We start from the raw sequence: 27,171 nt of genomic DNA, 5'->3' as shown, positions 1-27,171 counted from the left end.
CATGGAAAAAGCTCAAAAAGGATTTTGAAAATCAGGTAGGAGAAGTAGAATAAAAATTGAGAAGAGAAATGAGAATGATGCAAGAAAATCATGAAAAACAAGTTGACAGTTTGGTAAAGAAGACACAAAAACATATTGACAAAAATAACACCTTAAATGACACCTTAGAAATAGACTAGGCCAAATGGTAAAAGGTCCAGAAAGCCAATGAGAAGAACAATGTGTTAAATAGCAGAACTGGCCAAATGGAAAAGGAGGTCCAAAAACTGAAGAAAATATATTTCTTAAAAATTAGAATGGAGCAAATGGAAGCTAATGACTTTATGAGAAGTCAAGAAATAATAAGACAAAACCAAAAAAATGAAGGAAAAGACAATGAAAAACTGGAAAAATAACTAAGCTGGAAAATAGATCCAGGAGAGATAATTTGGGTACTTGATAATTTGAAAGTTATTGGACTAACTGGAAGCATTATAAAAAAAAAGAGCCTAGACATGCTTTCAAGAAATTCTCAAGGAAAATTGCCCTGATTCTAGAACCAGGTGGTAAAATAGAAATTGAAAGAATCTGCCAATCACTTCCTGAAAGAGATCCCAAAATGAAAACTTCCAGGAATATGATGACTAGGTGAAGGGGCAAATGTTGCAAACAGTCAGAAAGAATTCAAGTATGATGGAGCCACAGTCAGGATAACACAAAATTTAACAGCATCTACATTAAAGGATTGTAGGGCCTGGAATATGATATTCCAGAGGGCAGAGGAGCCAGTATTACAACCAAGAATCACTTCCCCAACAAAGCTGAGTGTAATCAGGAAAAAAATGGACATTCAGTGAGATAAAGGATTTTTGAGCATTCTTGATGAAAAGACCAGAGCTGAATAGAAAATTTGACTTTCAAATTATAGGACTCAAAAGAAGCATAAGAAGTTAAAAAGGAAAGGGAAATTATAAGGGACCTATAAGGTTAAACTGTTTACATTCCTACATGGGAAGATGATAAATTTGTTATTCATTATTAAGATAGTTAAAAAGAGTATATATAGTCAGAGGGCACAGCTGTCAGTTGAATATGAAGGGATGATATCTAAAAAATAAAATTAAGGAGTGAAAGAGAGGAGAATGAGAAAGGGTAAGGTAGAATGGGGTAAATTATCTCGCATAAAAGAGGCAAGAAAACACTTGTAGAGTGGAAGGGAAAAGGGGAGGAGGTGAGGGTGAGGGAGAGTGAGTGAACGAACCTTAACTCTCATCAGAATTGGCTCAGAAAGGGAATAATGTACACGTTCAGTTGGGTATAGAAATCTACCTTACCCTACAGGAAAGTAGGAGGGGAACAGAATAAGAGAAGGAAAGATGGTAAAAAAGGGGAGGGCAGATTGCGGAAGTGGGTAGTCAGATGCAAAACACTTTTGAGGAGGGACAGGGTGAAAAGAGAGAGAGAATAGAATAAACGGGGGGGGAGCGGATAGAGAGAAATACAATTAGCAATAGTAACTGAAAAAAATCTTTTAAGCAAATTTCTGTGATAACAGGCCTCATTTCTCAAACATATAGATAACTGAGTTAAATTTATAAAAGTAAGCTGTTCTTCAATTGATGATCAAAAGAGATGCCCAGTTTTCAGATGAAGTAACCAGTGCTGTCTATAGCCATGAAAAAATGCTCTAACTCACTATTGATTGGAGAAACATAAATTAAAACAATAATATGGTACTATCTCATACCCATTAGATTGGCTAATAGGACAGAAAAGGTAAAAGACAAATGTTGGGAGGTGGGAAAAATGAGATATTAATGCACTGTTGGTGAAATTATGAACTGATTCTGTAGAGCAATTTGGAACTATACCCAACAGTCTATAAAACCATGCATACCTTCTGACCTGGCAATACCACTCCTAAGGCTGTATCCCAAAAGAGATAACAAAAAGGAAAAGCACCTATAGGTACACAAATATTTATAGCAGCTCTTTTAGGAGGGCAAAGGATTAGAAATTGAGGGGATGCCCATCAATTGAGGAATGGCTAAAGAAATTGTGGCATATGATTATGATGTAATACTATTGTACTGTAATAAATGATGAGCAGCATGCTCTCAGAGAAACCTGGAAAGACTTGCATGGACTGATGTAAAGTGAAATTATTGTGTACAAAGACAGCAGTATTGTAAGAAGATTAGCTGTGAATGACTTAGCTATTGTCAGCAATACAACGATCCAAGATGACTGGCTATCCATCCCCAGAGAAAGAACTGATGGTGTCTGAATACAGATTGAAGCATACTTTTTTTTACTTTCTTTTTCTTGAGGTTTTTTTTTTGTCTGTTTTCTTTTACAGCATGACTATTATGGATATGTTTTTCAAGACTACACATGTACTTAACCTATACTGAACAGCTTACCTTCTCAGTGGGGGCTGAGGGTAGGGAGGGAGGGAGGGAGAGCATTTGGAACTCAAAGTTTTTAAAATGAATGTTGAAAATTGTGTTTCTTTTTACATGTATCTGGGGAAAAATAAAAAATATAATAACTAAAAAATGCACTGTCAGTTGAAGCAGATTGGTCCTTCATTTCTTAAATCTTGTCCTTCTACAGTTAATTTTCATTACATTTTTTTTAAGTACCTTCTATGTACAAGACATTGTGTTAGACACTAAAGTTAGAAAGATAAAAAATAGCCCCTCATGAATATTCTAATGGAGGAGAGCACAGAGACATAAGACAGGTCCACAAGTGTAATACAGTGTAGCCTGGGATAGGGGAAGAGGAGAGGCATGCAAGATGCTAGGAGAAATTTGAAGAGGGAGAGTAAGTTTAATTTGGGACTGGGTAAAGTGGTCAGGAATTGGACCCTTAAGGAAATGAGGGACTTCAGGTGGAGATGAAAGGGAAAGCACTGGGTGTAATATGAGTAAACAAGTGGAATATGGAAAATACTTGATAATAACCAGGGATAGAGTGTTTGAAACTTATGATACACGAAGGAGAGGAATATAAGATAAGTTGGAGAAGGTAGGTATGTTGAAAATAGATTTGAATGTCAGCATGGGAAATTTAAATTTTATTTTGTAGGCAGTGGGCAGCCACTGAAGAGTTTCAGTGGAAAGAGCAATTGGTTTTAAGTTAATGGACTTGGGTTCAAATATATATCCTATTTGCTTTTGTGATTCTGAACAAGTCACTTAATCTCTCTGGGCCTCCAATTCCTTATTAATAAAAGGAGGAGGTTGGACTAGATGGTCTCTGAGGTCCCTTCTAATTTTAGATCTGTGATTCTGTGATTAATTTTTTTAACTCCTTTTTTTTTCAATCAAAGAGTTCTCTTCTCCTTTCCATCCCTTCCCATCTCCCTTCTAATTGAGAAAGACAAGAAGAAGGAAAAACAACCACTGTTACAAACATGTACGGTCAAACAAAACAAATATCTGCATTGGTCGTATTTTTTAAAAAATCTCATTCTGTGTTGAATCCTTCACCTCTTATCAGGAACTGCATAGAATACTTCATCATAAATCATTTAGAATCATGGTTGTTCATTATACTGATCAGAATTCTAAGCCTTTCAGAGGTGTTTATCATGTTGTTATTTTATTAATTGTTCTGGTTCTACTCACTTCACTAAGTATCAGTTTTTACAAGTCTCTCTAGGTTTCTCTGAAACCATAGCCTTTATCATTTGTTAACAGTACAATAGTATTCCATCACATTCATGTACTTGTTCAGACATTCCCCTATTGATTAATGACCCCTCAGTTTCCAACTCTTTGCCACTGCAGAAAGAGCTATAAATACGTTGAATTTTGTTTTGTGTAGGACTAATCCTTCTTTAATATATTCCTTCTCTTTTGCCCCTCTTCTCTCTTTTACCTTTTCTCTCATGTTTTCCTGTTGAGTGACACATTTCACTATCCAACTCTGTGTGTGTATTTTCCTTCCTCCTTTGACCAGTTCAGATGAGAATGAGGAAATGAAGTTCTGGTATCAACTGCTTTTACTACCCCTCCCCTCCTTGTTTGTAGAGACCTCTAGGTGGTGCAGTGCATAGAATGCTGGCCATAGATTCAGGAGGACCTGAGTTCAAATGTGACCTCAGACATACACTAACTATGTGACCCTGTGCAAGTCATTGAACTGTTTGCCTCCAGCTCACATATGAGCTGGAGAAGGAAATGGCAACCACTCCACTATTCCCCCCCCACCAAAAAAAAACCCAAAAAAGGTCACAAAGAATCAGACAGTAATGAAAACCACTGAACAACTACTTCTTCAAAGACTCTTGATTTTCTTGACCTTTTGTTCTTCAGTTGAATTTTGTTATTTTTTTCTAGCTCTGTAATCTAATTATTTGGTAGTTTGGTGTGGCACTAAATAAGTAGGTAGTATTGTAACTTTTATTATATTGACTTGACCTACCCATGAGTAACTAATATTTCTCCAGTTATTTGGATGTCTTTATTTGTGTTCATATAGTTCCTTGGTGTGTCTTGGCATGTAGGCTCCCAAGTATTTTGTATTGTCTACAGTTATTTTGAATTAACTTCCTCTTTTTTTTTGTTGATACTCTGTAATGATGCTGATCATTTGTGGGGGTATATTTTATATCCTACAAATTTGCTGACTTTGTTAATTATTTAGGCTAGTTCTTTAGTTCAGTCTCTAGGGTTCTCTAAGTAAACCATCATATCATTTGCAAAAAGTGAATATTTCTGTTTCCTTATTACCTATGCTTATTCCTTCTATTTCTTTTTCTTGTCTTATTGCTATAGCTAACATTTCTAGTATAATATCAAATAATTACTTTTAGCTCAATAGTGGAGGCAAGGGAATTAGAATATTCCTTGTTTCCTATTGCTGCTTCCAGATTCTCCCTCTCCCTTCATCATTCAGTAATCTGTCTTCTTTTGAGGTTCATGCGGCTAATTAAAATTAAAATCCTGGTAGGTACTGTATACAGACCCCCGGGATACTCCTCTTTTTTCCTCAATACATGACTCATAGTTTTTCTCTTCTGCCCGGGTTCTACTTTCATACTCAGAGACGTCAGCATACATATTACTCTCCCTCAAACACCCTAACCACTCAGTTCTTCAGCCTTTTCAATTCCCACAGACTGTTCTTCTACCTGATGTCAGCCACACACAAAGATGGTCATAACTCCTGATTTGCCATTACCATAAATACACCACTTCTGTGCTCAAGAATTTTGAAATCCCTATATCTGACCATAATCTATTGGCTTTTCACCTCTCCCTGTGCCTTTCCTTATAAAACCCTACTCTCTGTACCTTGACCTCCAATCCCTTGACCCCTTATTTCTCTCCCATGCCATCATCTCCTCTGCACTAACCACTCTTTCCTTATCTTGACCTTTTGGTGAACCAGTTCATTTCTACATTGTCTTCCTTTCTCGAATCCCTATCTCCTTTATAATATCCTTATTTCCAGCCAAGTTTCAACTTTAATCACTCCCACCATTCTCTGTCTTTACTCCTACACATCTTGCTGAATGAAATTGAAGAAAATCACACAACTGTTTTGATTGGATTCATTATATGTTTATGTTACACTAACTTAACTGGGTCCTCACTGCTACAGGGCAATTCTGCTGTACCTCTTTTATAAATTCACTATTTGCCTTGAGCTCCCTCTTCTCTTCCCTTCTTCATCTCATATAGTTCAGATGCCTTCTGCCACTATTTGCTCCTTTACCCCAGTTTCACATGATGAAGTGGTTGTACTTCTTACTAAGGCTAACCATTCTACTTATTCTAGTATTCCCATTCTATCCCATCTCTTCCAGTAGATGCTGCCTCTGTTATCTCTTCTCTTTCACTTACTTGTAATCTTTTCTTGTCTACTGGCTTACAGCCACATTTCTATAACTTCTTTCTTACTTATATAGGCAGGACCCCTGCTGCCTTGTGTCTGACTTCAGTAGCTCTTCTCTGCCCTGGAACTATTTATTTATTTATTTTGCAGAGGATACAATTTTATTGGCAACAAAGACTTCTAAATACAATATTGCACAAATTTATAAATGGATTAATAAAATTATATGAACTACATAAGTTACTAGCACTTACATAATATCACTTGTTAAAGTTTTGCGTGTATTGTGCGTCAGGTTCCTGTGAACAGGATGCAAGTGAGTAGGATATGGACATGACAGTCATATTTAAAGGAACTCAAAATTACTTCAGTTCTGAAAGAGTTAACTTTCAAACACAAAGCACAGATACTACCACACAAAACAAAGCATTCAATATGTCAAACCCTGCAGAATCGAGAACTAGGATATAAAATGAACATTGTGAGAGAAAACTGTGGATATGAGAATTAGTTCACATTCATTTTAAAAAAGACTATTCCTTTCATCTTCCAGCAATTGGTTAGGATTCAGAAAATAGTAAATTTGAAACTTTAGAAAAGAAAACCCTAATGTACTAAAGGGGAGCATAACAGCTATAGTAGTTATACCAATTTTTTAAAAAAGAATTTTCAGGTTGCTGCATTACTCACCCTTTTTGACTTTTGGAACTGCGGTTGTAGACCTGGAACTATTTAGTTCATGCGCACTAAATGTGTGTATTTCCATAAAGGTCTGTTCTAGGCCTTCTATGCTTCTTTTTCTCTGTACTCTCATGATGAACTCATTAGTTCCCATAGGTTCTCTGTGCCAATAACTCCCAGATCTATGTATATCTAGCCTCAATCTTTCCCATGATCTTCAGTCCTTTATTACCATTTGCCTGTCTCGGAGACATCTCAAACTTATCATGTCCAAAATATATTTTATCTTTACCCCTAAACCCAATCCTCTCTCAGATTTCCCTCTTTCTGTTTGAAGTATCACTGTTATTCTAATGTTTCATATTTGTAATCTTGGCCTTCTCTTTCATTCCTTATTCTCCCCTCATTCCACATATCCATTCAGTTGTCATGTGTTACCTCCATGTTTCTTACCACCTTTCTGCACTCAAATAATATCTTAGTTAAATTCGTCATTGCTTCTGTATTAAATTATTGCAACCACCATTTCATTGGTTCCCTGCCTCAAGTCCCTCACTATTCCCTCCTACACCCTCTTTTCCTTACGTAAAGATCTGACCATGTCACTCCTCTACTCAGTCAACTTCTTTTGCATCTAGTGTAAGATATAAATGTCTCTATTTAGCTTTTAAAGCCCTATGCAACCTGGCACCCACGTGTCTTTCCCATACCACTGAACCTTTCTTGTCTTCCTTCACTCTGTGATACAGTCAAAATGTCTTTCTTTTTGTTCCTCACAGAAGACAATGCATCTGCTGTTTTTGTGCCTTTTCACTGGCTGTCCCCTATGCTGTAAACTTTGTGTCAGATAATCCCTCTGTCCCTTCAAGAGGCAACTCAAGTACTCTCTTCTACAGGAAGCATTTCCTGATTTCCTTAACTGCTAATAAATACCCTCCCAACTAACATTGATTTACTTTGTAGTTACTTGTATTCTTTCTCTTTATATTTATTTTGATTGTAAATATATGTACATTTGTGTCTATATATATACTATATATAAACACGTGTGTATATGTATACACACACATATACATATATACACAGAGTGTTACAAAAGTCTTAGTGTAGTTTTAAGCTTTAATAGCTTAACCCTGTGTTATGTGTGTGTTTGTATTAGGTATATCCTTGTAAGGATATAATCTTCTTGTAAATAAAAATTATTACATTGTTTTTATTTGTAATCTAGTGGCCTGGCACATAGTGCTTGGCATATAATACTTCTTGATTGCTAGGTAATTTACTTTCTATATGAACAATCTTTACATAGCAATAATTGCTACTTTGTACTACTGGCTGCTGGAACCATCTCTCAAATGTAATTCTGGAATGACCTTACCCCTGTAATCCCCATAAACACAGCATATTGTGTCGAAAGTCCTGCCTCAGGGCTCTGACATACTTGGGGCTCAGGATTCATAAAAGTGTTGGTTCTATGGTTTAGCTTCCTTATATTTTTTTTTTAGGGGGGGGGGGAGGCAGTTGGGGTTAAGTGACTTGCCCAGGGTCACACAGCTAGTAAGTGTCAGGCCTGCTTTGAACTCAGGTTCTCCTGACTCTTGGACCAGTGCTCTGTCTGCTGCACCTAGTTTGCCATCCCCCCTTACATTTAAAAAAAATATAATGTTTTATTTTCACCCCAATTACAAGTTAGAACAATTTTTTAACATTTTAAAATTTGAATTACATGCCTAATCATGTAAAACATTCTAATCATGTAAAACGTAGTTTTGTATGAGAAGACTCAAAAGAAATGAAAGAAAGTGAAAGAAAGTGAAAATATGCTTCAGTCTCTGTATAAATAGTGTCACTTCTTTATCTGGAAGTAGATGGCATGTTTTATCCTGAGTCCTTTGGGATTGTCTTGAATCATTGCATTGCTGAAAATAATTAAGTCATTCACAGTTCTTCCTATGCTATTACTGTAACTGTGTATAATGTTCTTCTGGTTCTGCTTACTTTGTATCAGTTCATGTAAGTCTTTCCAGGTTTTTCTAAAATCATCCTGCTTGTCATTTCTTATAGCACAATAATATTCCATCGTAATCATATACCACAGCTTGTTTAGCAGTTCTGCAATTGATGGACATCCTCTTGATTTCCCATTCTTAACCACCACAAAAAAGATCTGCTATAAATATTTTTGTACAAATAGTTCTTTCCCCTCACCCCACCCTTTTTTTTTTTTTTTAAAATGTCTTTGAGATATAGACCTAGCAGTGGTATTACTGGATCAAAGGATAGGCACCATTTTATAGGTCTTTGGGCATAGTTCCAAGTTGCTTTCCAGAGTGGTTGAATTAGTTCACTACCTTACCAACAGTGCATTAGTGTCCCAGTTTTCTCAAACCCTCTCCAACATTTATCATTTTTCTTTTTTGTCATGTTAGCCAATCTGATAGGTATGAGGTGGTACCTCCAAGTTGTTTTAATTTGCATTTCTCTAATCAATAGTGATTTAGAGCATTTTTCATATAATTATAGATAGCTTTGATTTCTTTGTCTGAAAATTGGCAGTTCATATCCTTTGACGATGTATTAATTGGAGAATTACTTGTATTTTTTATAAATTTGACCCTGTTCTTTATATATTTGAGAAATGAGGCTTTTATTAGAGATATTTACTGCAAAAAATTGCCTGCCCCCCAGTTTTCTGCTTTCCTTTTAACTTAGGTTTACATTGGGTTTTTTTGTGCAAAATCTTTTTTAATTTTATATCATCAAAACTGTCTCTTTTACATTTTGTAATGCTGTCTGTATTTTCTTTGGTTCTAAATTCTTCCCTTATCCATCGATCTGACAAACTATTCATGCTCTTCTGATTTGCTTAAAATATGACCCGTTTACATGTAAATTGTGTACCTATTTTGACCTTATCTTGGCATATGGTGTGAGATGTTGGTCTTTGTCTAGTTTCTGCCACACTGTTTCCCAGTTTTCCCAGGAGATTTTGTCAAATAATGAGCTTTGGTTCCAAAATCTTGTATCTTTGGGTTTATCATATACTAGATTACTATAATGCAATGTGTACCAATCTGTTCTACTGATCGACCACTCTTTCTTAGCCAGTACCCTTCCTTTCATCTTAAAGAAGCATTTGTGAGCTTGTCTGGGAAGCCGAGTCATATATTTATAACATTGTACCTATGGGGAATCATATCTTGAATTCTAAATTAACAGGCTAAATATGAAATTAACTAGTCATGGATGGTGTCATTGGTGTAGTTACTGCTTCCACTGACATATTGTAATCTTCTGGTCTTTGAGCGTTGAAGTGACTGAAAAAAACAAATTACCCAGAGATTTCCAGAGATGAACCTTCCCAAGTATAGGTTATACTTGGAAGACAGATGTATAGTTTGTCACCAGACCTATATTTAAGGCTTTTATAATTTGCTAGGATTGCAGAGAGATTTGTCTCTGCTGGCTTTTAATTTTTGAAAATTCAAGTCCACTTCGGTACCAAAATAAGGTGCCAGAACAGAATTTTTTTTTTGCATAGGTTGCAAAATCATGCCACTGATAGTTTGAAATTCTAGTAGTAATTTTTTTCTTTCAGTTATTGTTGTTTGAAGGTTGTTAGATGCTAAGTGGTAAGTATACCCTTTACTAGCTCAGTTGGTAGAGCAGAGGACTGTGGTATGTTTGTCTCTTGGAATCCTTAGGTCTTTGTTTTGATTCTGTCTTGAAGGAGGGCTGATATTTTGGAGGCAGTGGGATGGTTCAGTGGATAGAGCACTGGGCCTGGAGTCAGGAAGACCTGAGTTCAAATCCAGCCTTAGCACTTACTAGTTGTTTGAGTGTGGGCAGGTAACTTAATCTCTGCCTTAATCTGCTGGAAATGGAAAACCACTCCATTATCTGCCAAGAAAACCCCAAGGCCTGTTCTCCACAGAGGCACAGAGTCAGACACCACTAAACAACTGAACAATAACAACAAAGTGGCAAGGCAGTAAATATAAATATAAATCCATTGAGTTTGTATATCATAGTCATTTAGAAAATCCAACGTGTCAGTAATTTGGTGCTTCAAGCAATTAATACCTGACTAATGCAGGAATTAATTTAGGGGTTCGTAAATTTCCTTAAAAATATTTTGATAACTTTTAATTTAACCTTTTTGAAGTTATATGTATTTTATTTTATGCATTTTGAAATTGTATATATTTTATGCATTTAAAAACATTATTCTGAGAATAGGTTCGTAGACTTCATCAGACTTTAAAATAGAGTCCATCACACAAAAAGGTCAAGGATCTCTGTTCTTTTTTTTCATTATATTATTTTTAAAAATTTAATTAATTTATTTGTTTTCAGTTTTCAACAATCACTTCTATAAATTTTAAATTTTGTCCCCCTCACTCCTTCCCCAAGACAGTATTCAATCTTACATGGGTTCTACACATACATTCTTATTAAACACATTTTCATATTACTCATGTTGCATAGAAGTATTAAAATGAATGGGAGAAACTGAGAAAAACCAAACCAAAACAAAATATAACATGAGATAATAGTCTGCTTCATTCTGCATTCTGATTCCATACTTCTTTCTCTGGATGTCAGTGACATTTTGCATCAGGAGTCCTTTGGGAAGGTTTTAGGAAAAACCCCGTTCTAATGAATTTTTTTGTTTTTGTTTTTGCATTACAGTGGTAACCTTTACCGTACTTAAAGTCCTTATATATAAGTCAGTCCTTAGAAAACTACTTTTTTTTGATTTCAGAGATTGAGGGCTAGTTCATGTATCATTTGGATAATCCTTTTTACTTGTTTTAGAGGAAAGACATATAAATGTAATTTGGAAATACTGTGGATGTTATTATTTTGGATGTATGCTATGTTTACCATTCTTAGTTTTTAATTTTACTTAAGCTTTCTTGCATATTATAGCCAAAAGTGTCTTCCCTTCTGCTAAATTTCTGTAGGTCATTATCTGTATCATGCATTTGGCTTAGCTGGTCTGCTCATTGTCTTGTGATATGACTTGTTTTGTTATTTAAACGTCTCATGAACATTTTATCTCCTAAGATGGATAGAGACTAGGGTTGGGGACTAGGATCATGTGTTATATTATTTTATATAGAAAGAAGGAAGCATGGTGGAATAAAAAGAGCATTGAACTCAGGAAGTCTTAGGTTTAAATCTTGGATTCCCCCACATAGTGGTTGTGTGATCTTGGACAAGTTGCTATTAAACTACTTTTGGCCTCCATTTCCTTATAGTTAAAGGCAGATGATAACATATGTTCCATTTGCTCCCTCTAGGTTGTTGTTAAGGAGAGTGCTTCATAAACTGGAAAGTGTTAGCATGGGAATGAATGAATGAATGAGTGTAAAAGCACTTATTAAGGTGCTGTGTGCTGGACACTGTGTTAAGTGCTGGTGATACAAAAGAAGACAAAAAGGAGTTTTTCCTTTTGAGGAGTTCATATTCCAAAGTCATGACAATATGAAAATAATGTACATATGAGTTGGATTCATTGTAAAAGGAACTTAACGTTAGAGGGAAGGTATTAGATCAGGGGGTCTTAATCAGGGGTCTCTGAATAGAGATTTCAAGAAATCCTTGAATTTGGAGAGGGGAGGTACATCTTTATTTGCATTAAGCCCTAACTGAAATTTAGCATTTCTTTCAATTATGAATTAAAAAAGAAAACCAATCACATTATTTTGAGATAGTCTATAAGTTTCACCAGACTGCTAAAAGGGTGTATGGCAGGAAAAAGATTAATGGTTGCTCTTAAGTGTTGGAGGTGAGTGAGTGGAAAGACTAAGAAAGGTGATCTGTAAAAGATATCTGTGCAGTTTTAGGAGAATTTGAGAAAGGTTGTGGACCTTCTGTAACTAATTAAAAAAAACCTCCAAACTCACAGACAGATCTGGGTTGGTCCAAGCTATGGAATAATTGAAATCTGCATCCTGGGAGGGAATAAGCATATTTTTGGCGTTATTGGAGTATTGGAGTAAAATAAACAAAAGATGTGTATAGTAATTTTTAACAATGTATATTTAACATTGATTTTGCTATTGTTTAATATTGTCTATTTTATTTACTTTTTTTAGTCAGTTTATATTTTTCTTTTATTTCTGATTTGTTTACTCACTGTCATTTTGTTTTCCTATATATATGTCTTTGAATTCTTCATTTTCATAATTCCTTAGGGCTCAATGTTTTGTTATTTTTCTATATCCTCTTTAGTTGAGCCCCATAAGTGATACTAGGGATATACTAGGCATACCCTTTTCCCCCCTTCTGTTAGGATCATTCTTGGTTGATAAACTCTAGTGAAATTATGGGATAAAAACATATTAATGTTTTTATAAATTTTATTGTATAATTCAATACTTTCCAAAGAAATTGAGCAAATTTATAGTTCTACTAGCATCATTTGTTATCAAGCTAGTTATTTATTCCATAGCCTTACCTGTTTTTTAATTTTGTCATCTTTTCCTAACTTGACCAGTTTCATGAGTATAAAGTCATAGGATCATAAAATTAGAATTGTCTCAAGGATTATCTAATTTTCTTTTATATATGAGGAAACTAAGGCCTAGTGAGATGAAGTAATTTAACCAGGGACATAAAAGCAGAATCAGGGATTAGAACTTACTCTTTCTGTTTATCATGTTTTACCTCATAGTCTTTATATATTTTATTTCTGTGATCATTATGATCTCAAACACTTTTTTAGATGATTGTTGATAGTTTCTGCTTCTTCTTTTGAGAATTGTCTGTTCTCATCCTTTTGACCCTATTGAAGATTGCAGATTGGCTTTTAACCAGAAATGTTCAAGGCAACAATTTTTTCATGTCTGTATCTTTACTTATTCTACATACCTTGCTTTTACTTGTGTTACACCATTTTTAAATGATAGCATTTATCTAAGAATTTTCCCTGTCTACTTTTGCAAAAGAAATAGTTTTCCATATTTTTAATTTTTATGTTGTGATTTAATATGTCATTAAAATACTTTGAATTTATTGAAGTGTATGCTGCAAGAGCCTTGTCTGTTCCCATATTTCTCATTTCTCACCCTTAACTTCTCTGAAGCATTTGCTGCTGTTGACTCCCCTCCCTGCATATTCTGCTGTTACTCAGATTTTGGGACATTACTCATTCTCATTTATCTGTTTACTCAACTGGCCATTCTTTAGCCTCCTTTGCCAAATCATTATCTATAGCATATCCCCTAACTTGGGTTTCTCTAAAGCTCTTCCTAGATCTCTCTCTCTCTGTCTATCTGTCTGTCTCTCCCCTCTCCCCAGCTATCTCTCCCTTTCTTCTCTTCTTCAGTTTTAAGTACCACCTTCTACATGAAGCCTTTCATGATTTCTTTAGTTTCTATTTCATTTCCTATTAAAACTGTGTATTTATTTTGTTTATAGTCTACATATACTCATCTATGTACACATTAATTTTTTCTGATTGAATACAAGCTTTTTAAGGGCAGGGACTATTTCATTTTTGTTTTTATATCCTCAGTGCCTGACATAGTGCTTGCCACATAGCAGGAGCTTAATAGTTGTATGTTGATTGGATTTTGCAAAAATATGCAATTTTCCAAGCAGTTATAGTTGAATAATGAATTTCTTCCTTAGTGATTTGTGTTCTTGGGTTTATTGAGTACTAGATCAATTAATCAGTTTAAGTTAATTTAATCAATTCAATTCAATTCAATAAATATTTATTAGATGCGTGCTATGTGCCATGTACTATGCTAAGCTGTGGGGATACAAAAAGAGGCAAAAGATAGCCTCTGCCTTCATGTAGCTTTAATGGGCGGAGGGGGAATAACACCATACAAACAAATATATACAGTTCATTCTATGTACAGGATAAATCGGAAATAGTTAACAGAGGGAAGACACTGGAATTGAGAGGGTTTGAGGAAGGTTTTCTTTAGAGGGTGGGATTTTAGTTGGGACTTAAAGGAATCTACATAAAATCTGTTTTTATGAAATGAGTTCAAACTCAGCCTTAGATATTTACTAACTGTTGTGTGACCCTGGGCAAGCCACTTAACCTCTTTCTGCCCCAGTTTCTTCATCTGTAAAATGGGGATAATAATAGCACCTTCCTAAAGGTTGTTGTGAAGATCAAATGAGATATCAGTACAGAACTCAGTGCAGTGCCGGACACATAGTAACTGCTTAATAAATGCTTATTTTCTTCCTTTCTACCAGATTGTTTTGATGATTGGTTTTATAGTATAATTCCAGATTAGTCTGGGCAAGTCAATCACTCTTGCTTCTTTTTTTCCCTCTTTTCCCTTCATAATCTTGACTGTTCTTTCATATGAATTTTATTTATCTTATTCTAGGAGCTACCCTACTGATATTTTAACTAGTTTAGCATTAAACATAGAACTTTCTTCTTTCTGTTCTGTTGTCAATCTTATTTCTGTCTTCACAGCTCATCATTCATGTCCCTTCTCATCATTCATGCTGACACCATTCTGGTGCTTGCCTTCATTTCTTCAGTCTTGAACTATCACAGTAGTCTTCTGGTTACTCATCTTAAGTCTCTCTACTTCAAACCATTTCACATTCAGCTGCCAAAGTGATTTTCCTGAAGTGCATATCTGACCATATTATCCTTTACTTAGTAAACTTTGGCGGTTCTAGGAACTGCTGTAAAATTGTTCTGTTTGGCATTTAAAGTCCTTCACAACCTACTTTCTATCTTTCCAGTCTTCTTACTGCCTTCTACATACTCTGTTACTCCCATAGGACTTTCCTTCTCCAGATTCCATCCTTCTGCATTGGCTATTAATAACCATGCCTAGAATACTCTTCTTCACTTCTCCCTTTTATTAGCTTATCTGATTTCCTTCAAGAGTTAGCTCAAATCCCATCTTCTTCAGGAGGCATTTCTCAGTCCTGCTTGTGTTTCCTGTCTATTGTCTATATGTCTTGAGATACCTTTTATGAATAAATGATTGATAAAGCATTATTAAGTGATGTGAAAATCACTGTGCTAAGTGCTGAGAATACAAGTAGGAAAGATAGTCCCCTACTCTTAGGGAGTTCTCATTCTAATAGGAGCAGACTTCATGTGTAGGAGATTACAGCTTTAAATCAGATAGAAATTACTGTGGTCTTTAGGATATAGTGGCAAAACAGATGGTAGTGACAGATTTTTTGATGTCATTTCCATTAATAAAGTCATATTGGTTTCTGATGTTGAATTATTTGATAATGCCAAGGACTTTGGTGATAATTTTCTTTGCTAAGTATTCAGTAACTGTGGCTGTTAAGATGGGAGCTGCAACACCTGCAGGGGAAATTCCAAGGGTGCATGAGATTTTCACCTAGACTTTGGCTGTATGGTCAGGCTGGAAGTAGATTTAGTGGTCTGGAGGTTGCCACTGTTCATTAACTTTTGGGCTTAACTAGCCTGTCAGTGACATTTGACTGGTTGATGAATAAGTAGCAAGGATGTCTGATTCCTTTCCTTGGCTGTGTGAACTAGGCTGTGCCATTCTCAGGGTCCTTGAACTCAGGGTTCTGAGCTGTTTCTACTAAGGTTGAAGGACAGGTGATGATGTTTTGACCTGCTTAGCATTTATTGCCTCCTTTCTTTCTTCAGGGCAAATGCCAGAGCAGTTTCTGTCTACTAAGTATGTGTCTTTATATACCTAGTTATTTACATGTTGTCTTCACCATTAGAATGTGAGCTTCTTGAGGGCAAGGAGAGTGATTTTCCTTTTCTTGTATCCCCAGAACTTACCTAGCACATGTACCTGGTGTACAGTAGATGTTTAAGATGTGTGTTGACCACTGGGCATTGCTGTCATATGGAGCATCATGGTATCATGGGAAAATCAATGAACCTGGAGTCATGGGACCTAAGTTTTATTCCCTACTCTCAAGGTCACTAGTGTGACCTTATGCAAGTCAATTAACTTTTCTGGGCCATCATAAAAAGAGGGAGTTGGACTAAATCATTTCTAAGGTCCCCGTGATCTTGTGGTCTTGCATCAGCCTCTTATGATTATTTGCCCATACTATTCTGATAGCTTCCTGATTTATCTTTGTTCTCCATTCCAATCCTGCATACATTGCTGCCAAATTAATATGCCTATGTTATGAATCTTGACCTTGTCACCTCTCTCTGGTTTGTTGAAGTAGTTTTGGGACTTGGAGACTTCCAGAAAGGTCTGTAATGTTTTTTTGTTTTTTTTAATCACTGGTGCTTTTTAACTCACATGAGAAAAATTTTAGACTTTGCTTGAGTGGTATTGGAGTGTGCATTAGGGAAAGGTAGGATTCTAGTATACCTAGTGGTAAAGTATACCACTGGATCTCAGTTGCTTGAGGGAGAATTTTATAATCAAGTTTCAGTTGTCAGGCATATTGACAGGAGGAGGAAGAGAATGTAGAGATGAATCCCATGAGAATAGATGAAAAAGTATTTATTAAGGGCTTACAGTATGCTAAAGACTTAATGCTGCCCTTAGGTACACCAAGCTTGCCCTAATCTTTCTTCACCATGTCTACAAGGTGTTGGGTAGAATGACTAAGCCCTTTGTTATCTCCACCTTAGAATAGTTTAGTGACTCAGAGAAAGTGCTGTGAATTTTTTCCTTATTTCTTTTTAGAGAAGGGTAAGTCAGTTATATCTTATTGTTTCCCCATATCTCAGTTTGCAACCAGAATTTGGCAAATGATGACCCTATTTTAGAAGTGTGACACTTGGAAGTTTTCAGGCTGAATTCCAATAATTAACAGGGATGGGTAGGTGGGTGGATATTGAGTTCAAATCTGGCCTCAGATACTTTCTAGTTGTGTGACTAACAAGTCATTGAGCCCTTCAGTTTCTCACCTGAAAAATGAGCTGGAGAAGGAAATTGCAAACCACTCCAATATCATTGCCAAAAAAACCCCAATCCAAATGGCATCATGAAGAGTTGGACACAATTGAAAAATGACTGAACAGCAATCTTCCTTCAAAGATTGACCTACGTACCACTTTTTCCATGAAGGTTTCTCTTATCCTCTAAACTGAAAACATTTTGTCACTCTTCATATATCCCTAGCTCACCTTGTCTGGGTCTCTCATTTGCCCCCATTACTTCTGCTTTGTATTATACTTCTTGTGTAGTATTCTTCCATTCTGCACCTTCTCAAATCCCCCCAAAACTAAAGTCAGCTTTATTAAACAATCAGTTTTCAAATACCTCTCTTAATAGAAGAAAATGTATAATAACATTAAGCAAAATCCCAAGATGTCATAAAATTACACACTCTACATACATATTTAGTAAGCTGAGGCCATAGCCTTATTCCATTCTGTTCTTGTGTCTTCGCTTCCTAGCATATTACCTTATACGTAATAGATACCTAATATTTCTTTAATTAAGCCTTGACATTGCATTTGTGTAATTTCCCCATATTTTAAATATACTGATGACCACATAGGACACTTCATTTTGTACCTAGCAAATAATTACATATACTATTTGATGACAGGTTTTAAACTTAAGGAGATAGTCTTTACACAAGGTCTGAAAATGTTTAAAGACTCTACAGGGGTTGCCCATAAATAGTGAAAATGCATTAAAATATGTGGAGAGCTTAAATATTAAAGTAATGAAATTATAGTTTCATTAACTAAAATGTTTAATGTGAGAAAATAGATGAAAATATGAGGGCATGGAGTTTGCTTGGTTATTAGGCAATGTGAAATATAGGTTATCTTTTAAGGTCATACATGAGGTAGAATTGGGAAAAAGGAGAAAACATCTTTGTAGTGTTTTTTATTTCACCTAAAGAGTTATTTGAATTACAAGAAGAATGTGTTTAAAGTTGAAGTCTTCTGCCACCTCTTTTTAAAAAAACAATTATTTTATTTGTTTTCAGTGTTCTATAATCACTTCCATATATCTTTGATTTTTTCCTCTCCCTCTCCTGTTTTCCCCCCTCCCTCCCCACTCCCTCCCTGAGATGGATTGCCATCTTATATAGGTTCTACACATACATTCCTATTAAATACAATTGCACTACAGTCATGTTGAATAGAAGAATTAAAATGAATGGGAGAAACCATGAAACAAAACAAGACAAAACATAACCCAAAAGAAAATGATCTGCTTCATTCTGCGATCCAATTCCATAGTTCTTTCTCTGAATGTGGAAGGCGTCCATTGGGAATTTTTTAGGTCCTTGCATTGCTATGAAGGACTAAGTCTACCAGAAACATTCCTCACACACTGTGGTTATTGCTGTGGTCAAAATTCTCCTGGTTCTGCTTCTTTCACTCAGCATCAGTTCATATACGTCTTTCCAGGCCTCTCTGAAGTCTTCCTGTTCATCATTTCTTATAGCACAATAGTATTCCATTACATTCATATACCACAACTTGTTCAGCCATTCCCCAATTGATGGGCATCCTTTTGATTTCCAGTTTTTGGCTACCACAAAGAGAGCTGCTATAAATACTTTTGTACATATGGGACCCTTTCCCATTTTTACGATCTCTTTGGGGTACAGTTCCAGAAGCGATATTGCTGGGTCAAAGGGTATGCACATTCTTGGAGCCCTTGGGGCATAGTTCCAAATTGCTCTCCAGAATGGTTGGATCAGCTCCATCAACAATGAATTAGTGTTCCAACTTTCTCATATCTTCTCCAGTATTTATCATCTTCCTGTTTTGTCATGTTAGCTAATCTGACAAGTGTGATGGGGTACCTCAGAGTTGTTTAATTTGCATCTCTTGAATCAATAGTGATTTAGAGCATTTTTTTATATGACTATAGATAGCTTTAATTTCTTCCTCTAAAAACTACCTATTCATATTCTCTCCTTTGGCCATTTATCAGTTGGGGAGTGACTTGTATTGTACATTTGACTCAGTTCTCTGTATGTTTTAGAAATGAGGCCTTTATCACAGACACTAGTTGCAAAAATTCTTTCCCAGTTTTCTGCTTCTCTCCTAATCTTGGTTGCATTGGGTTTTTGTGCAAAACTGTTTCAGTTTAACATAATCAAAATTGTTCATTTTGCACTTCATAATGTTTTCTATCTCTTGTTTAGTCAAGAATTCTGCCACCTCTTAATGTCTAAAAGTAATGTGATAATGTCTTTCCTAAATCCCAAATCCAACAAATGCCTAAAAATGTGAATTGACAGTTAATTGAAAATGGAAAAGTCAAACCCTCTTCTTTATCCTCTTTTCCCCTAAGCACAGTTAGATTAGGTCCCCTAGGTTGGATGCGTATGAGTTCTGCAGCTGCTCTAGGGAATACCATACTTTGTGTTGGGGGTTGAGGGGTGGTTCATATAAAATAATAAAACTAGATATGAGCACACTTTAGGAATAAACATGGTTTGACCTATTTAAATTCTTCCAGCTTCTTAGCTCAGGTGACTAGGAGAATTATGGTGCTGGTCTTAATAGTAAAGTGAGATGAGAGGTGGTTTGGAAGGGAGTGAAGGAGATGAGTTATATTTGGTCACACTAAACATGGATGGGACCCCCTGGGACATCTAAATGAAATGTTCAAGCAGATGGATACACAGGCCCAGAACCTAGATGAGGTTAGGACGAGAGATAAATGCACACAACTTGAACATAGTAAACATTTGATAAATGTATATGATGAATTAATCAACAGGTACTTAGCAAAGTGCCTATTATTTGCTAGTTACTTTGTACTTACACAAGCACAAAGAGTGAAATCCCACTTTTAAGCAGCTTACATTCTAATGGGGGAGAAAACAAACACATAAAAAGATATATACAGCATAAATATAAAATGAATAAAACCAAGTACATACAAAGTAGTTAAATGTGAGATAGTTTGGGAGAGAAGACACTAGCTATTAGGAGAATCACCACAGGTTTCATGAAGAAGATAGTGCTTAAGCTGCATTTTTAAAGGTTGAGGTAGACGTAAGAAGGGAGTGCATTTCTGGCATAGGGAACAACCAGTGCAGAGACATGGAGACTCAAAATGGAGTATCATGTGAAGAATAAAGAAGGCCAATTTAGCTGAATCTCAGAGGTGTAATGTCTAGTGATATTGGAAAGACAGGTTGGTGCTAAGTTGTGTATGGCTTTAAAAACTAAATAGAGGCAAAGATATCTTATCCTAGAGGCAGTAGGTGTTGATTGAATAGGAATGTAACTTGGTCACATCTTTACTTAAAGAAATTTACTTTGGCAGTGGTGTGTAGGATGAGCTGGAATTGTGAGGGACTTGAGGCAAGGAGACCAATGAGGAAGCTTTTAAAATAATGTAGGTGGGAGATGATGAGAGTCTGAACTGAGGTGGTAGCTCTGAGTGGAGAAAAGTGGTCAGATGACTAAGATGTTATGAAAGCAAAAACAGCAAGGTTTGGCAGTTGGATACATGGGATAGGAAGGAAGACTAGAGGATAATGCTGAGGTTTTGGACTTAGAAGAATAGTGGACAAAAATGGGGAGGGTTGGGAGAGGAGGAAAAGATTGAGGAGGAAAGATGATGAATTATGTTTTAGACTTCTTGAGTTAAGATGTTTTTGGTGTTTCCAGTTTGATATGTCCAATAGATAATTGGTGATATTGGACTGAAGCTCAGAGGAGAGATTGGGTCTGGATATATGGGTCTGGGAGTCATCTGTATAGAGATGATATTTAAACCCAATGGGAGCTTATGATGTTACCAAGAGAAAGTTGTAAAGGGAGAAGAGAAGAGGCCCTGGACAGAACTTTGGGGAACATCTACTGTGAGGGACCATTATAAGTTAGTATGTGTATAGATTTTATCACTTAGAAAAAAATTTGAAAACATGAAAATTGATGAGTAGTTCCTTAAGGGAGACAATTTAGGGGCAAGAGCTTGGTTGTTCACTTTTTACTCCCAGCTCCAGCAGGGAGTAAAGAGCTAGGACTGGTTTTTGCCTTTTTTTGTGTCTTTGATGGATAATTCTCTGGTAGTGAACATCTTTGACCTTTGCACCTATAATGGAGAATATGTTTTTGCCTTTCTTTGTGCTTTGCACAGTTCTTGAAATATAGCCTGGCAACTAGGTAGTACAGTGGATAGAGTTCTGGAACTGGATTCAGGAAGACTTGAGATCAAATTTAGCCTCAGATACTTACTAGCTGTGTGACCCTGGGCAAGTCAATTAATTCATTTGCCCCAGTTTCTTCTTATGTAAAATGGGGATGATAATAATAGCACATACTTCCCATGGTTGTGAAGATCAAATCAAATATTATCAAATGAGATCATAATTGTAAAATGTTTAGCATGATACCTAGCACATAGTAAGTACTATATAAATATGAAGTGCTTGTTAAATGATTAAATTTAAATTATAACCGAAGAGGTCACCAAACATAATACATGTGAAATATGTATTAGTAGATGTGAGGATTAGGAAAGACTTCATGCCAGTGATGGCACTTTAGCTGAGTCTTAAAGGAAATTAGAGACTTTAAGAAGCAGATTGAAGAGGGCATGCATTTCAGTCTTGGGTATGGGCAGTCTTTGCAAAGGCAGGATGTCTGAAGATTAGTGTTTATGTGTGAGGATTAAGGAAATAGGGAGAGTTTGGAAGGACTTGGAGATGTTATGAAGGAAAGGACTGTGTAATAAGGCTGTGAAGGGAGGTTGAGGCCAGATTTTGTGATAAGCTTTAAACATTTAATTACTAAATTATATAATTACTAAATAGTAATTGTTTATCTTTTACCCAGGAACCCTGAGGGTCTTCCCCTCCCAGTTTGTTTGTTTTTTTTAATTAAAGGGGCCATCCTTTGAGTAACTACTTAAAGAAACCTGTTAATTGAATGGGTGTATCTCACTCAAAGTGAGAATGTGATAAGATCTTAGCCTGAAAGAGCCAGGGTCTCCCATTGCATCCTGGGCCATCTCCAGTTGTACTGATGAATATCAGGCCACTGGACCCAGAAGGCTCAGGAGAAGAAAGTGAGGTTGGTGATCTTGCACAGCCCTCCCTCACATCCAAGTCAACTGCAAGACATCTTGCTGTCATGGGCCTCTTCGAGAATGAAGAACAAACACAACGGTAACAACAAATATAAGCCAGAAGAGTTTGTATTTCATTAAGGAAGTTATAGAGCAATAGAATTAATAGTGTGAGAATAGTATGATCAGATGTGTACTTTCTGAAAATCAGTTTGGCAGCTATGTGTAGTGTGGATTGGAGTGGGAAGATACTAGAATTTGAGAAATTAGGAGTCTCTTGCTCAAGTCTGATAGTGATGCAGTAAGAGCCAAAATTAATATGGTGTTGATGGGAATGAAGAGAAGCCTATGGGAATGAAGAGAAGCCTATGTGGGGATAAATAGTAAGATTTGGCAACTGAGTATACATGTGGGGTGAATGAGAGCAAAGAGTAAGGAATGAAACCAAGATAACAATCTGGGTGGCTAGAAGGGTGATTTGGCCTTGATGGGTGGGGAAGTTTGAAGGAGCAATGCATTTTTGGGGAAAGAGAATGAGTTCTGTTTTAGATGTGTTGAGTTTGAGATGCCTTTGGGACATCTCATTTGGCATGTCCAAAAACCTGTTCTTAAGAAAGATAATTTTAGTGGCTAAATAGAGGATAGATTGGAGGAGGGAGAGACTTGAAGCAGGCAGAATCACCCGCAGGCTATTGTAGTCATCTAGGCATGAGTGAATGAGGACCTGCACTAGAGTGGTGGCAGTGTCAGAAGAGAGAAAGGGTTAAGAGCTGTTGTAAAGGTGAAATCAGCAGTTCTTAGCAACAGACTGGTATGAAATGTGAGGGTAGTGAGAAGTCAAAAGATGACAGACACCTATATTGTAAGCCTGAGGGACTAGGGTGGGGAACCTGCAGCCTTGAGGCCACATGTGGCTTCTAGGTCCTCAGGTGTGGCTCTTTGATTAAATCCAAAATACGCAGAACAGATACCCTTAATAAAAGGATTTGTTCTGTGAAGTTCGGTTTCAGTCAAAGTTACAGGCCGAGAGTCACTAGGAGAATGGTGTTTCTCTCTACAGTAATAGATAGGAGGCAGGGCATATGGGGGAAAAGATAGTGAGTTCAGTTTTGAATATGTTAAATTCAAGATGTCTATTGGATATCCAGTTTTAGATGTCTCAAAGTCTGAAAGTTGAAGATGTGAGATTGGGAATCAGCAGAGGGACTGGGCCAGGATTGGTAGATGTGGCAATCAACATCATAAATTAATTAAATCCATGGTAGCTAATGGGATCACCAAGTAAAGTAGGATAGATGGAGAAGAGAACCCTGTTCAGGACAGAACCCTGAGGGATACCTGTGGTGAGTGTGATCTGGATGGGGATCCAGCAAGAGAGAGAGAGAAAAAGAGGGAGAGGGAGAGGGAGGGAAGGAGGGAGACGAGGGGAGGAGATTCAGTGCGATGATAAGGTTGGAAGGAAGATTGTAAAGTTAAAGAGAGTGAGAGGAGAGAAAGTACAAGCACCTATTTTAGACCTTTTCAAGGAGTTTAGCTACAAAGGGCAGGATAAAAATAGAGCAAAGAGGGTTTTTTTTTAAGTTTAAAAAATAAAATCTTTAGCCATTTCTCTCTTTGATCTCTTAGAGGGTAGGTATAGGCCTGGTTAGGGATATTGCTGGGTCAAAGGGTCAGCAGTTTAGTAGCTTTGGGGACATAATTTCAAATTACTTTACAGAATAGCTAGACCAGTTGACAATTCCACCTAGAGCGATTTTAATGTGCCTGTTTTCCTTTAACCCCTCTAAAAAGTGTTATTTACCAGTCTAGTGTGTGTAAGATTGCTTTAATTGCTTAAAATTGCTTTAATTTGCATTTTTTTAATTTTTAGCGTTTTGAAACATTTTTTCATATGGTTGTTGATTTCTTCCTTTGAAAATTGCTGTTCCTATTATGTAAATAACATGGTGATAGAATGGCCATATACTTTTTCCCCCTTGATAAAAACATTAACAGTGACTTAAGAAAACTCAGAGTTTTGACTTTAACACTTTAAGAAGACTTAGCTACTTTAAAATGGTGTTAAATTAAACTAAGAGTGAATTAATATTACATTTTGCTTGAAATTTTATTTTTATTTCTCCTACAGGTTATATTTTAAGTGTTGTGCTCCTTACCTTACCTAGACAGCATCTGGTTCAGCTTTACCTATATTTTCTTACTGCACTGTTGCTTTATGCTGGCCATCAGATCTCCAGGTAAGAGTGCAATATCATTTTTTTATATATATAGTTTGAATTTTTGAGGTTTATTCTTAGAAATAAAATACTTTGTAGGGGTCCAGACCTATGATTTCACTTGTGAACTCACAACTTGTTTGTTGGAAAAATAAATGCTTTTGGGGGAATATATGAGAGAGAGAGAGAGAGAGAGAGAAGGAGAGAGACTTTGTAAAAGAAAAGCCCTGTACAGGGTTAATATTTAAAATTATACTCAAATTTTGTTCCTACTTTATGATAAAATAATTTTACTACTTTGTAAGGAAGGGAGTATAGTAGTAAGTAGAAAGGACACTAACTTAGGAGTTAGGGGATCAGAATTCAAATATCACCTCTGATGCTTGTAATCTTTCAGACCTTCAGTGAATCATTTAACCTTGTTGATCCTCTATTTCCTTATTTGTAAAATGAATAATTTGGATTAGATCTGTTTATTCTAAGTTTAGATTTATGACCCTCTTACTGTCTTAATAAAATTAGGTACAATAAGTTTACTTGTGTAAACAGGTAATGTTTCAGTGCTTATAGAAATGTTGGGGAACTTTTTGCCTCTTTTAATGGAGAGAATTACATAGACAAATTATGTGTAAGAGAACTCTTATTTTCCCTTTTTTCTTTGTCTGTCAGGATAGAGTGATAGGAACATAATTGACAGTGATGAACCTGCAGACAGTCATTATTGGAAATCACCTTGAAAGCTATAGCAGTCTATATACACATGACCATGTGGAATGATTGCTTAATATATTCCACTTAATCACAATACTGTTGTTTCATAATTTGATAGAATTTTTTACAATATACAAAATATCGACACATCTAGGAAGAATATCTATTTGAACTTAGAGCAAGGAGTAGTTGCCTATTAGTAAAGGTAAGTGTTGTGTGTTATTAAGGTGAAGACTCTTTTTATGCTAAAATGTTTTGTGGGTCTTAGTGGCCAGAAAACTCATTACTTAGTGGGAAGCCTATTGGTAATAAACCTCTCCATATTTAGAACTAGACTGGTCCTCTGAAAAGTCTGTCTTTGGAATTGTACTTGAAACCTATTGTAGAACTTCTAGAGTTTGTGCTCTGTAAAGAACTTAGCTCTTTATGTGGACAGCCTTTGAGATCTTGGATCCAATGGAGTAGTGAAATGTGTTAAAATCAACATTAACAAAAACAGTAATGCTGTCTTTTCCTCCAGATGTGAACTCCAAGTAAAAATAGAATTTTGGTGATGATTGAAACCGTGACAGCCACAACATTTATGTAATATAGTTATGTATTATTCATACTTTTCCAGAGAGGGCAAAAATTATGCTTTTAGAGGATGAGAAACTGAGAGCAAGGTAGTACCAAATGAAAATAAGTATTTTCTGGCAGTCATTTTTTATTTGAAGTTTCAGTGCTTTACTCCATGGATTTATTTTTCTAATATTTAAAAAAATCCTTTTTCTTGTTGGAGAGGGGCAAAGGTTTATTTTTATTTTAAACAAAAATGTACTTTAGATAAGATGCATTTAATTATTCATATTGCAATACATCTGTAAAATATTAAGGATACATGATCTTTGAAAAATACAATAGTTTATACTTAGCATCTATCTTTTCAAGAGTTAAAATTTTTGAAAAGTCAGGATTCGTTGTAAGAAATTTAAGAACTTTGACCCCATTTTTCTTTTTTCTTTGAAAAAGCAAACATTTTTATGATGCCTTTTGTTGCTACATCACGTTTATTTCCCTGTCCTTAAAAAAAATCTTTACTTGTCCCCCTCTTAGCTATCATCCTGTATCTCACCTTTCCATTGTGACTAAAATCCTTGAAAACCCCTTGGTCAATGCCGTTATGTCCTCTCAGTCTCTTCTAATTCCTCAATTAGAAGGAATTCTTCTAACCTCAACATTCAGCCAAAATTATTCTTATTTTGATATTTATTTCTATTATAATAATCACAAACATTTGCATATAGTACATATGTAGCACTTACTACATGCCAGGTACATATTTGATATAAAGATTCTCCCACCCCCAGTATTTAACTGCTTCCCTTCTTAACCTAGGTGCTTTAATTCTGCTTGTGCAGAAGCTTTTCAGTTTCATGTCATCAGAATTGTTGTTTACTTTTTGTAATTACCTCTATTCCTTGTTTGGCTAAGAATAAATCTCCTACCCAGAGATATAAGAGATATATGACCTGCTTCTATTCTCTTTTTAAAAATAATGTGATTTTTGGTATTAAAGTCATGTTTTTCCTTTTAGAATGTATCTAATCAATGATCTGACTGACATACTTGTACAATCAATGTACTTGGCTTCCTGTTCCCTGCTACTGCAAAAAAGTGCTACCGTGAATATCTCTTTCTGGGATTTGTGTGGCACTGAGATCTGTGTCAAAGATTGTTGATATTCATCGAGTTTTTTTTTTTTTTTAAGGGTAATTCCCAATTGCTTTCCAGAA

General features: G+C 35.9%; 1 protein-coding gene across 2 annotated transcripts in view; it reads left to right on the top strand.

Moving 5' to 3' along the window:
- The window catches only part of RNF145 (ring finger protein 145), a 121,023-nt gene that overhangs the window by 21,544 nt on the left and 72,308 nt on the right, over positions 1–27,171 (top strand). For both annotated transcript variants that reach the window (XM_072630867.1, XM_072630868.1), the window contains exon 3: positions 24,598–24,706. In XM_072630867.1, coding sequence (XP_072486968.1) covers positions 24,598–24,706 — 109 coding nt within the window. The remainder of the gene's footprint in view (positions 1–24,597; positions 24,707–27,171) is intronic.

The sequence above is a fragment of the Notamacropus eugenii genome, chromosome 1 (genome assembly GCF_028372415.1).
Source record: "Notamacropus eugenii isolate mMacEug1 chromosome 1, mMacEug1.pri_v2, whole genome shotgun sequence".
NCBI classification, from domain to species: domain Eukaryota; kingdom Metazoa; phylum Chordata; class Mammalia; order Diprotodontia; family Macropodidae; genus Notamacropus; species Notamacropus eugenii.
Note: the sequence above shows the minus strand (reverse complement) of the source record. Positions and strands in the feature narration are given on the sequence as shown.